Here is a 14,346-nt window from a genome sequence, read left to right on the forward strand (position 1 = left end):
TTAATAATAACATTCTTCAAATGACATAAAATGTCTAAGAAAAATCTTGTTTTACGAGACCAAATACAGCTTCTCTTATTCGTAATGGGTTTTGATCATCCACATGATATGAAGCAATCGTGGTGTAGTGGCTAAGGGGGCAGACTCTCACGCCGGAGTCCCGGGTTCAATTCCCAGTCAGATGCTTAAAAATTTTGTTTTGAAATTTTTGAATTTAAAATTTTTATTATAGTTTTAATTTATAGTTTATACCATTTAAGGTAAAAATATGTTTAATTGTTTTTTTTTTATTTATTTATATATTTTTTATTAAAAAATTCCATATATGGAGGATTCCATATATGATCATATATGGAGGATTCCATATATGATCATATCTGGGGGATTCCATATATGATCATATCTGGTTGTATTTGGTCCAAAACCAAATATAACCGGATAAAAAAAATTTTATATGGCCATATATAAACTTTTTCATAAGGGGGTTTAGAAATCGATAAACTCAAGCTGGCTAGCTATACCTCACGTTTAGCTGACATTTATGGCAACTTGATAAGAACTGTAATGCATTACTGTACTTAATCTTGCTTTGACACGCTAAGGAGTGCCTTATAAATCTGGAAAATATACTTTGTGACCTGTGCACAGTAATGTGTACACGATTTAAAGTGTTGAATAAATGTCAAGTTAAAACAGAATTATTGTTATAACTGAAAGTGGGTCTATAAGGTTCATCTTCTTAGGTGATGATCGAGGAATCATTTTGAAATACCTCCCACGAACGTTAGCTAAAATCTCATCACATGTAACATTTTAAATTATAAGATTTATTTCTAGTCAAATATTATTTTGATACATATATTGAAAATTTACAAATCAAAGATAAAATAAGAAGAATAAAACAAACTGAAATACAGATGGCACTGGAGAGAAGAAGAAACGTCATGATTCAGTCAGTTTTATTTAGTCAGTGGCAGTGATAAGACAGTGCTTGCCAGCCTGTACAGTTTTAATGAGTTTTATCAATTTTTATTCCATTTGAACTATTTTATCAACATGACAAGTTTCAATTATTAACATTTTGACAGTCTTTTAAAGAATCTATTGTCATACCACAATTTATTATACATTGATGATGTGGTTGCATACAAAATGACATGATGGAGGTCTAAGGAAAAGAACTAGACGTCATAGCAACAACTATGATTCAATAAGGTAATGATTTTATTTTATAAATAATGTTTTAATTTAGGTGTTCACATAATAGGGCTGCTGATATATTAAAATATTGTAGTAAATAAGTACAACTGAGTACCTATTAAACTGAGCACATATCATATTAAAAATATAATATTCAGGGTGCTCAGTTGTACTTAATTACTACAATATTTTAATTTATAAATACTATATTCCAACCAAGGGTCACAATGAATAACATGCATATAAAGACTGCGTTCATTTATTTATCATGTTTATGTAAGGGACTTGTCTTCTGCCAGGAGTTATCTTGTCTTTGTCGCATCGTTACCATAGGTAAAGTATAGCTTTGATAATTAAAAGAAGTATATAACATCAATATCGACAATTTTGCAAATTATATCATACATAGCTAATTGAGATAAATAATTATTTTCCTTTAGTATCAGACACTGTATTCAAAAACAATTATACTCCTTAAAAATAAATACGTTTTAATGATGCTGTACATTACAAATAATCCTTTACTTTATATAATTGACCATTCATAACAAACCACATTAGCTAGGTAGGTTTCAGAGTAAATATAAGTATCTAATCATTTGTAAGTATATAAGTACCATTTTTATTTGACCCATCTGAAAGCAAAACAACTTCAATAATAACAAAAAAGTTAAAAATAAATAAATGACGTTCCCTTGGAAGTCATTATGTAAATATACTCTCAAACTGGAGTATCATTTTCTTACATGTGCATTACGAAAACCAAACAAAATTGATTCAAAAGTTATTCAAAGTTTATCAAGATTTGACGTGAAAAACATTTCACATCAACTTGTTTGTGGAACCATCCATTTCTCCCAACGATTACGTTTATTTAATCCAACCTTCGTCAACAATATTCCTACCTGTCAGCTTAAGCTTAGTTATATCTTATTCTCAAACATTGCATTTTACACGATTCCAGCAAGGAGTATTTGTACTACAATGTAAAGAATGAGTATTTAATATTAAGTTTTATACCAACCTAGGTATTATTTTCTGTCATAAGAACTTCTTAAAATTTTCAAACAAACTATCTACTACTTTCTACTTATAAATATTCTTGACACATTAAGTAAAATTGTGGTTATTATAATTCTTCAAAATAATTAGAAAGTTGATTGCATAATCGAAAACGTGAACTCTTCACACCGATTTCCAATAATTGTGCTTCCAGCGACCTGCTGCATTAATAAAGAGAGCTATAAAATTAATAATAATTTAGATCTTATAAAAAAATATTTATTTTATCGGGTTATATTTTAGTACTTTATACATGGATACACGATATTACGTGTACATTTAATTTTATGGATTAAATTTTGACGTAAATATATTTAAACGTAATTTAAATTTATGCTTGACATGCACGACTTGAATAAAAATATAGTTTTCTTGCAAATAAATATCATGGGGCTGTTTCTGTATATGAAGGGGTGTCTTAAGGAATTTTGTTATTATGTTTATCGTACCATTCGGATCGTCATTGTTTATACATTTAAAAGATATTGATGTTATTCTCTAGTAAGCCTGTTTAATGGTAAAAATATACTTTTAAAATGGTAAGAGAACTTTAAATGAAAAGTATATTTTTTTATACAAAGAATAACATTTGTAGAGTGTATTTAAAATGATTTAAAAAAGGTAAACTCGTTAAAAGATGTCCACCCGTATTTTCAGGTTTATTATTGGTTCAGGTGTTATAGGTGATTATTTAACAAGAATCAGTCTAGGTCAAAGCGCATACCCAGTGCTAAGTATCTGTTCTAGCAATCAGATTCAATTACTACCTGGTTTTTAATTTTTAGTTACTAGTTTAAACACAATGAAGTAATTGAATTTAGTGGTTCGGAACACCACCTGCAAAATCGAGTTAACTATGTGGAAAATATAAGAAAAATAGGACTCTCACGCCAAAAGGATTGTGAAAAAAGGATATTTTAAACGATGTGAGACCTTGTTTGAGGTTGAATTTTCCTGTCCATTTAGGACACAGGGGTCTGTGCCTGTACCTAGGTAATCAAAGCATTGGGAGATCCGGCATCTATACTTAACAAATACGCAATTTAGAATATTTACTAAACCACGGTTTCATCGTCAGTTCTTTGCTTCATAAAACCATTAGAAACTTGAAAATAAAACAGTGGCTGCGAAATTAGTCGCTCAGACAAAAAAAATTGTATTGATGACACAATTAAGGTATGTAAACCTGTTTTTATATTGTCAATGAATAAATGCTGGAGGCAATGATGAATAAATTAATGCATTGATTTAAAAGTTCTTCACGCAACCGACATACTCGTAGCTTCCTACTCACGAAATAGTGACTTATAATAAATAACCACACGAATTTATAACAATAAATAAGAGCACAACCCACAAATTACATTTACCTTCTCATTAAATGCGTTTTCATATCTCATAGCATTCATTTTTCGACAAGGTTGTTCATATAATCCCCAAATATTTTCGTGTTATAATGACTGTCTAAATAGTTAAGAAGAATGACTCTATTTTTACGTACCTCAAGATTACAGACTAGAAACAATATCAATGTTGAGATGTCATACGGGGTTTTACAGTAATCAACCACTAAATATATTGATCACTGTACCTTAACTAATTAAAACGCTGGGTCATTTGTTTGAACCAACTGCGTCTCCTAAGGTCAACACAATCAGGCCGAACTGTCGTCACAGGTTGATAATACATATTCGTGATTGGTTAAAGGTCTGCGTCTCAGTGTTGGTTCTGTGGTTGTGGCTTCCCTTGGTTGACTGACATTTGCAACTGGTTGTATCAATTAGTTTTGAAAAATAATCACTTTTATTTCTCTATAACTAATGATACTTTTATTTGTTTGTAGATTTAATGAAACTTTCAATTTGTACGTCAATATTAAAATAAATTAGTCTTTCGTAATTGATTTGTCTGTAATGACGGTAATGACATATTTAATTTGTCGTCAATAACATTTAGTGCTACAACTTGAAGGCATGGCTGATCAAAAGTTTGGTGGAAAGTATTTATGCGGGTTCAGTCAGTCATGGAAAACACCCCGTCAATCTTGGCTGAAACCCTAATGTGTGAAAATAGCGTGAACAAGTGGTTTGGAACCTACCAAGATAAGTAGGTAGACTATATACGCACCTATGTATATCAGTCCAGATTTTTAAGTGGATGGATCTCACTGTGCATTAAAGGAACTTCCTATTCTAAAAGTCATATAAGTACAAATTAGTTAGTACCATGCTACTAACTAGCACAGTACTAGTTAGTAGCACAGCACTACAGTGCCTCAGTACCTCTGTGACAAACTGTCCCTTCGGCAGGATATTGCTTTGCGTATCACCCGGCAGGACAAGCTCCCCAATTTTCCAAGGGTAAGTCGTGAGGTTGGCAGGAGGGGGTTTGCCTATTTCGGTCCGGCATTGTACAATGGACTCCCAGCAAGCCTCAAAGACCTGTCTGTTACTTGTTTCAAAGAAAGACTGAAATCTTTACTTTCAAGTTAGATTTAAGGCCAAAAGTGTTTTATTTGTTAGATTTTAGTTTGTTATTGTCTTGTATGTTTGTACTGAATTGACGAAAGTTATTTTGAAAAGCTGTTTGTACAGAATATCGCTTGATAAATAAAGGCATTTTTATTTATTTATTTATTATATGCTCTTGTATTCAACAGTGTATTTAACACTCAAAGGTGTTGCAGGCCTAACTTGTGTTTTTAGAATATCAGCTGTTAGTTTTATTATATAGAGTTTAATCAAAGGTTGACTCAAAGTTTAAAATGGCACATAGTTAGCAAGTTCTCTATATCTGAATTTCTGGACAATCGTTTGACATGAATTATGCAAATCGAAGACTTCGATAGCCAAATATTAGAATTTATCAATATGAAAAGAAATGATTACACCTAAGTAAATTGCGTTTACAAGACCTAGGCTTACCATAGATATTAATATATTTACTGTAGATGATGACTAGGATAGCTCAACTATGCATCACTTTTGCCATATTATAAAAACCATCTTCGATATAAATATAAATGTTTTAAATCTTTTACTACATGGAAACCGAATCCCTTCTGATCTTATACTTTTTTTTTAATTGTTCTTTTGTTTATTTAAAATATAGAGCTCATTATTATTATCTGTGTTCAAACAAGTTACAAAGGGCTAATTATAGTTTTAATTAACCATTGTCCTCAAATTCAGACTAATTGTTCCATGCTGGACCGTAGATTAGGTAATTAAACACAGATTTGTTATTTAATACACGTTGTTTTAAATATTTGAAACCCGGTATAGTGAAACAATTGTTATTTATTTCAAAAGTAAATTTTTAGGTGGAACCTGTAATAGTTTTGTAAAAAGCTTTAGTTTTTTTTATCTGGAACGGTAAAAAAGATAATGCCATTCCCCAATCTATAATTTTTCCAAAAGAAAAGAAGATTTTTGTGAATATTTTCCTAGTAACAAATATAATGATTATTACAACGATTAATTTGAGAAATATCAAGGTCCTTGAACAGCACTTGTACTTTTGTAGCTTAGATACTGGTTTGGGTTACTTAATATTAGGTTACCTCTTATATCTCCTTATCTAAAAAAATATAATTCCCAAATTATGTTGGTTTAAACGTTTTTATTTATAACATATATAACAAGAGAAATTAAATAAGGTTAATTACTGAGGGTCGATAGTTTCTTGAAAAAACTTGATGGAGCTAAAATGTTCCTTAGCAGGCAAGATGTTCTGATTAGGCTGGTGTAGAACATGGCTACTAAGATAAGGTGGTACAGTGATGGTGGAGGTACCAGGGTGGAAAATTGACCTGTCTAAAAGGTTTATGTCTAGCATAGTCCCGTGTTAGTATACATTACTTACGCTTCCAGTCTATGTATAATCACTGCATGTGTCTAGAAGCACCAATGATCTTAATAAATAATTTCGAAACTTTTCCTGTTGAAACACAGCTGTCCAACTAACAATAGAATGGAAGTATAATTATCAAGTAATTACTGTGTGTATATATTAGGGTATTTTTAAGCTTCAGGTTCAAACGAATCAACAGTTTTCAATAATAATTGATAGATTATATACTATAATTATATATAGGAATTGATATAGATTGGGTATAGTTAGATAAAATAAAAACTATTTGTGTGTTTTGTGTGATGAGACAAAAATCTTTAAAACAATGTCACATTGGAGGTGTAGAGTAAATGGGTTTTATATTTTAAAACACATAAAATAACATCAGTTCAGGAAGTATTTAGGGCTGTTGTTTCTTGCAAAGATTATTCTTCCGATTAGTTCTTCCTAAGAGTGTTGGTTTAATTGATTTATTCACTCATCGGTATTAATTTCACAAAGAGACGAAGTGTGTATACGAAAGCTCATTTAATAATGTTATCAGATCGAATACGCATTTCAAAAGTTCAGTAAATAATAACGTATTTATTTGTTAAAGAATAATAATGATAATCGATTAAAAAGTAATAGATTTTTACTCAACATTTTTTAAGTGATGAATATGTAGATTACAAAAATATCGAATCAATTTCCACCTAGGTTTTACACAGACGCAGAAGAGACCAAAGTAAAGATATATAGACCAAATGTGTCTTTATCAGGACACCATTAGGTGGGACATCTGTCATTCAGTTGCAATAGGGCCTCACCTTTAACGCTTTCTTTACCTCTAAATTACATATTTCTTCCAGTAGTAAGCAGTATCATGTTTCATAAAAGAAAATATGTAATTTTTATCGGACTGTTTGTATAATGCCTTACGAACTTAAGGGTATTAAGCGTTTATAAATACAACTTTACTGTCCAATAATTTTTTTAAATATAGTTTAAGTTTGTATTTTTATTTTTAAAGCATAATTTAAGTAAAAACTTACTATATACTGTACAAACTCGCTTTTGGCTCAGACCTTCATTTTTGGTCGGAGGAATATTTCATAAGCTCAGGGTTTGTGTAAAATGTAGGTTAACAACCAATGGAGTAAGTAGAAAGTTAAAATATGCAAGTTAGTTAGAATTTTATTTAGATCTTAATAACAGAAAAGGCTTTCCTACATTTTTTGGATATCAAATTTGGAGGTTTTATGACACACAAGTGATTTTGTAATGTTTTGACGTGTAAAATATCTGATTTTACGTTTTGGACAGCCAAAAGCATTAGAAATATAGAAATAAATCAAACATTTAAATTTGATCACTTTTTACCGGTTAAAGTGAGGAAATTCGAAATCACGATTAATCAAAATTGTGGTTCTTTAAGATTTAACGAAAAAGATAGTTCTTTCCACTGTTTGCCCGCTATGGCTCGTAGCAGCAATCTGACACATGTATTTTCTCCCATTAGCTTATCATTGATGCGGGTAAGGGGTAGGAGTAACTTTGATATTTTATGGGGAAAATCACATAAGTCACAATAATTGTTGAACTGTAATGTTTACATATATTAGGGCTGCTCCATATTGCTTGGAATTAAACATACAAATTTGTTAACGAAATTATATGGGGTGTTTTTAAAGTTCCAAATTTCCCGTTCTTTTATGGGGTTTTATCGGAAAATCACTAAAGCTTTTGAACCATGGGCAACTTTTTAGAGCAATGGGGATTGTACCGTGTATACTAAGTTATGATCAAAATAGATTGGGCGGGATTTTTTAACTGATTTTTCCGTCATTTTATGGGGAAACACTATTTTCAAAATCACCATAGTTTACAAAATAACTAAAACTCCTGAAAACACTATGGATTAGTATCCAAATGCCACATGTCATAAAAATCTGACCACTGGGGACCCGAAACAAAAATATATATTTCCATTATGTATATTGCTGTCCCTGTACGTTGAATGGTATACATAGTGTTCAAAAGTTTGGCAACACCTAAACTTTTTTTATAATTAACGCGTTTTCAACCATTAAATGGACCATTAGCTTAACTTCCTTCCCTCTACACTACAGCTGTGAAGTTACCCATGTTAAAACCCTATCATAACCAACTGGTTGAGTATTCACTTCTGTCTCTTAACTCTTATACTACGTAAAAGTTCACTCACTTTGAGAGGCTCCTATATCGAGACGAATCGTCTTTTTTCAGCCGGATTTGTGGCAATGCGTTTCTATAATAATGACATTCAAAATTAGGTATAATTCTTTTTATGTTTACATTTAAGATTTTTTTTGACTCCCCCTAAGGTGAAAAAATACGGTTTAAATTACAAAAATGTCAGTAACTGTACGATTTTACTAAGAAATTTAATAAGTACTGTCTTATATCATAACTCAAAATTAACTAACCTTATTAATTTACCTTTTTTAAAGAACGATAACAAATAAACACATTATTATAAATTAACAAATATTGATAGGCGTTATGAAATAAACTGTTCTTACACATCCTCCTTTTTAAGTTTGATAGTTCTTCAACCGTTTGGTTTCTTCACATTAAACTTAGGACGGTTCAGTATATTTTTGTTTGTCGTCTATTCTCAAATAAATTTTGTTTACTGTTTGCTTCGTTCCTCCGTGGGATAAAATGTTTTTAAAACAAACCTAAGACTTTATCAAAAGTTAATGTTGTTGACATCTTTTTTTAAAAGATGCAAAAATCTCACCAGATTTTTCAACTAATGCTTATACCAGCGTGTTGATTTGTTTTTTCTCAGACTCTTCAAATAACCCAGATGCCGGCTGATATCTTTGAAACTGTATTTTCCATCTTGGCCTGCTGGTACAAAGGAGAAACTAATTGGAGGTTGAATAACTGAATGTGTATTGATTCAATAATTGACTTGTTAGGTGAATTGATGTATTCATTTTCTGTGCTTCTTTCTATGTGTCGTTGTTCATTTTTCTTCATAGTCAGTTTGTTTCCTAACGTTTCTTTTTAGAAGCATAGCCTAAACCACTGCCACCATCTACTATTTCGCGAATAAATTGAATGAATGCCCTGTTTTATGGTATAACCCAAATTAACTAACTTTAATTGCTTATTATTATTAACTTAAATTCAGGTATAAGAAAAATTTCCTTATTCATACTTCTGACATTGATTAGCTGTAACTCTTTTCTATTTTTAGTTCTCCTTCAACATAACTGATGAAACGCATGTCCATTATAAATACATTTGTTTGAATTAAACTCTTAAACTGTAAACTAACTTACACATTCGCTCAGGTTTAATCCATACATATTTTTTTATGAATTCCTGCACAGAATATAGTTTGGTATATTTTTAATAAATGGTTTAAACAATATTCTAGTACAGTTTGAAAACTTAAAACAGCCTGGATGAACACGGACAGTTCTCTCATATATAAATATTAATCGAGAGAGTTCCAACTAGGATTAGCAGATTAGGCTTGACTCAGTAGTTAGTTGGTCGTTCCGAGCTAAGCTTTGCCATAAAGAAGTTTCATGTGGCACTAGACTTTCTGTATGTTCAGCTTATTATAACTAAATGTCATAACAAACAGGTTCAACATAAATTATTTATATCTATAATCTACAATAGTTAATTTCGTACCAAAATCAACCAATGATAAATTTACCATCACAATAATGTATTATTTATTAGGTAAATAGTCCTTAACATACTCATAGTTCATTGAACGTATCTCATGATTAAATTATTTCTTTTAATTAATGCTTATATCAATTCCTTAGACAGTTGTAAGATCGTTGTTAATAGGATAAATGTGGTGCTGGCACAACATTTGAATACTTTTTCTAGAGTCCAAACTGTTTGATACAATTTTAGTTGGCTCGATCATTTTTATATACTATTATAAGCTATATGTAATCTTTTGGGGTACAGTAGGAGTAATTTGTTATCAGCTATGTTACCTTCCTTTGTAACAAAAGCTTCATTTTACCTTTAAATAACGAATGTTTATTTAAATATATATCATCAAAAAGAAATTTTCTGCTGTGTGCCACGGAAAAATAGTGGTTAACAACTGCTGTGTTGTCATATATTAATTAATTATTTCAAGACAATCAAAAACATGTTCTCCTGTAGGAGCTTTAATTACTTGTTTGCTGAACCTTTTATTAGTTTGGACCATGAAAAAAGTATAGAATGTCACTATTGCCTTTAATCCGTATTCAACCTAGACTTTGGTCTAAACAATTTAAAGTATTAAACCAATGTTAGAAATACAGCCAGTGTCATTGTTTTTATGATATTTTAGTTTTTACAACCGGTAAAAATATGTTTTAAGTGCTCTTAAAAGCTCTAAGAGAGAAATAAGAAACCAAATTACATGTAAGAACAGAGAAACGCTTTCAACAATTTTCCTTTCAAATATCGAAATAGGATTTGAATCTTTTATTATTTAAGATTCTGGCAACAAACTTATGTATTACTAACTTATGGGGCTTAAGTTGCAATTATTTTTCTTTTTGAAGTAAACTTTTATATGTGTTACTAGATATCATGTATAGACCCCAAAAGGCATTTGAAACATCGTGAAAAGGAATTATAATTTAATAAAAATTTAAGTTAAAACGTGAAAACTGAAACTAAAATACATTCACTTTATTGACCTTTCTTGAAGGCATTTTACAATTATCCAATCCAGGAAACTGATATTCGTATTTAAAACAATCCACACATTTTATTCCCCATAATTGAATGCATAATAATATTGTCTAGTCGGTGTTCCTTTTCTTTGGTCCTTGCGTAGATTTTGAAGCGTACAAATTTGTTTTTATACTCTAGCAAAGCTCCTTTTACTCTTCCTTTGTTATACTATCACCTATACTCATTATTTGTGAAAATGTATTGTCTTTGTAGCTATGGATCTGCGTGCAAGAGGATAAAATGTAGGTTTATAGTAATCTATATCCGAATGCGTCTCCAATTAGCATTATTAATATAAATATGTTTTTGCTACTAAAGAAATATTTTAGTTTTTATTCTTCGTAATCCTCTTATCTCAAGTGTGATATTACAAGAGACATGTAGAAAAAATTAGCTTGGACTTAAAAACACTTTTAATATTCCGTTTAAATTTTGACAGGATATTGATAATTTTCAGCTTAAATAGTTCACTTTTTTCTCAGTATATACAAAACGAACATATCTTCAGTTTTTAGAGAAAAACTAAACATTGTACTGAGATAAATTTTCGTATAATTTTCATTTTTTGTTTACATTTTTTAGGTCATGCTTTAATTGTTGTGAGGAATCATTTTAATGGTAGTGTTAAAAATTATTATAGCCCTATCTAAAATTATTCATTTATTTCAGTCCACTTTTAATTGTAGCTTAAATTTACAAACGTTTACGAATGTTTCATGGTTGCTTGGTATATCTAGGAAACAAGTGGAAAATTGTTCTTCTCATTTTGATAAATTTATCAATTAATTTAAATGCTAAAATTTATCTCGGTTGATTTAAAAGATAGACGAGAGCATTATGTTCATTGTCCAGTTTACACTGAAATCAGAAAAAGTCGAAACCTTGCACCTCTTGATGAAATGGAATTATTGTTCAACGAACATAAAGATCCTGTAATATAATTTCTTTAAAGTTGTTAAAATGTACAGTAAGCCTTAAAATAAAAATGATGTGAAAAAAACTTGTTTAAAGCGGGTAAACTCTGAATTAACGGGTTGTGTAAATTGTAATTTTCCTCATGATATTCAAGCATGCTATTTATTCGTATATTAAATACGAATTATTAATATACCTCAAACAGTATTTTACTCATTTTGCTGATGGCATCAATGTAGTATTTTTTTATATTAAAATAAATCTTAATAACAATAGTTTAACTTCTTGCTTTTGCCCATTCCCATTGATCTCAAGTTCTCTGCATTGAGCAAAGCAAAGCAAAGTGCGAGACGGTACGGTAAAAAAATCAACGTGATAAATAGATTTATATACTTTATAATATGACACGGTTGTTTACATGTTTCGGCTTGTATCCGTCGTTGTCAAAACATTGCATTTGGATGAAGAAATCCTTGTTTACTAAACATACATGGACGGGCCTACTGATACCTATTACAAAATGCACTGGCAGGACGCGCATCTGCCAGGTAAAGGCCAGGATGCAGATAGCTATTACAAAATGCACTGGCAGGACGCGCATCAGCCGGGTAAAGGCCAGGATGCAGATAGCTATTACAAAATGCACTGGCAGGACGCGCATCTGCCAGGTAAAGGCCAGGATGCAGATAGCTATTACAAAATGCACTGGCAGGACGCGCATCAGTCGGGTAAAGGCCAGGATGCAGATAGCTATTACAAAATGCACTGGCAGGACGCGCATCTGCCAGGTAAAGGCCAGGATGCAGATAGCTATTACAAAATGCACTGGCAGGACGCGCATCAGCCGGGTAAAGGCCAGGATGCAGATAGCTATTACAAAATGCACTGGCAGGACGCGCATCAGCCGGGTAAAGGCCAGGATGCAGATAGCTATTACAAAATGCACTGGCAGGACGCGCATCAGCCGGGTAAAGGCCAGGATGCAGATAGCTATTACAAAATGCACTGGCAGGACGCGCATCAGCCGGGTAAAGGCCAGGATGCAGATAGCTATTACAAAATGCACTGGCAGGACGCGCATCAGCCGGGTAAAGGCCAGGATGCAGAAGCATCCTGAATGCAACCGAACTTACGATTTCTTTCTGTTGATGAGGTTAGTTTAATGCACTAGAGATGGTATGTGCAGATTTATCATTAAAACATTCTAAGATATCACGGAACCCATATTTATTATTCAACAGTATATATTTGTTTGTTTACGTGTATTTTGCTAGTAAAATATATCCCTCTTTAAAAAATCTTAAACTTATCAAGTAATTACAAATTAACATACACCATAAAAACTTATCCAGTAAATAACAGGGAATAAACAAATCCTCAAAATAACCGATGTAAAATTTGCTTATATAAATTTGGATTTTTATATATCGGGTGTTTTAAGGTAATAATTAGGTATTTCTAAATGATAGATTAGTTTGTAAGTGGTTTTTATGAAAGATGGTAGGATCCATTCCAATCGTCACATCAACAGTATCGATTCCACGAAGAGTGTCGATGGCAGCCCCATTAATAGTGGTTTCAAATACTGTGTAAGTTAACCGGATGTATTTTTCAAGTATTTCATTTCATTTGATTCCATTTGAGCTATATTACTTAATTATTCATAAGCCATAAACGTTGTGAAGTTTGTAAATTGAGAAAAAGATATTTCCTGAAAAAAATGTAGTTATATTGAATCAATTAAATTGATTTATCAATAGTCAAAATACTAAAAGCCCAGAAGACACACATGCAGAGTTTGGTCTATGAATACTGATTCCTCGGACCTTATATTTAATTTGTACAGTAGTATGAATCAGGACTACATTTTGACCTACTAGGAGGTCATCATCAGGTGAGTTAATGACTTCACATGAAGGTCATGAGGATTAAAAATTGTTGACATATAACACAAATATGAACACAAAAACATAGCGCACATACACATGCTGGTTCGCGAACCCGTTCGAACAAAATAATGTAAGTTGATACATCCATATTTCATCAAAATTTGGAACATTTTTGCTCGAGTTTTTCGTAAAAACTAGATTCCTTTACATTATTCTTTAATTTATTATAATGATTACTTTATTTAATACGTATGCTTTACAATTACACCAAGACATATGACCTGAATCAGCACATTAGGATCTGGAGATACGCCAAGACTCAGCATCATATCAGCACCCCTACTGAATATAAACAGATGATACATGATTAGGTAACCATTTAGATATTTAGAAAAAGGTGGATATGATTTTCAAATGGGAGTGGTGGATACAGCTTGAAACAGTAGTTCCAACTAAGCTGAGCATTAAAGTAGTGCCATGTAACAGTGCTTATCCTGCCTTCATCTTATTATTAAAAATAAGCCTATCTATATAGATCTCAAACCTTTTAGAACATTACAAAAGTAAATAACAAACTTCTTTGAACAAATATTAACTTAGTGTATTTAGAGTGGTATCAAGTTAATTATTCATGTGACGTATTTTAAGTATATTATACGTAAAGTATTTTACATAACAAAATTAAACTATGATT

At 31.2% G+C, this 14,346-nt stretch overlaps 1 protein-coding gene across 1 annotated transcript; it reads left to right on the forward strand.

The window, feature by feature from the left end:
* The first annotated feature begins 12,283 nt into the window (after positions 1 to 12,283).
* LOC129003492 (uncharacterized) lies at positions 12,284 to 12,880 on the forward strand. The gene has a single exon (XM_054431787.1). It carries the CDS (start codon positions 12,284 to 12,286, stop codon positions 12,878 to 12,880), a length of 597 nt encoding a protein of 198 aa, XP_054287762.1.
* Positions 12,881 to 14,346: the final 1,466 nt, after the last annotated feature.

Source organism: Macrosteles quadrilineatus, unplaced genomic scaffold (genome assembly GCF_028750875.1).
Source record: "Macrosteles quadrilineatus isolate MER2022 unplaced genomic scaffold, UCM_ALF_1.0 Scaffold_9__3_contigs__length_116548681, whole genome shotgun sequence".
Lineage (NCBI taxonomy): Eukaryota > Metazoa > Arthropoda > Insecta > Hemiptera > Cicadellidae > Macrosteles > Macrosteles quadrilineatus.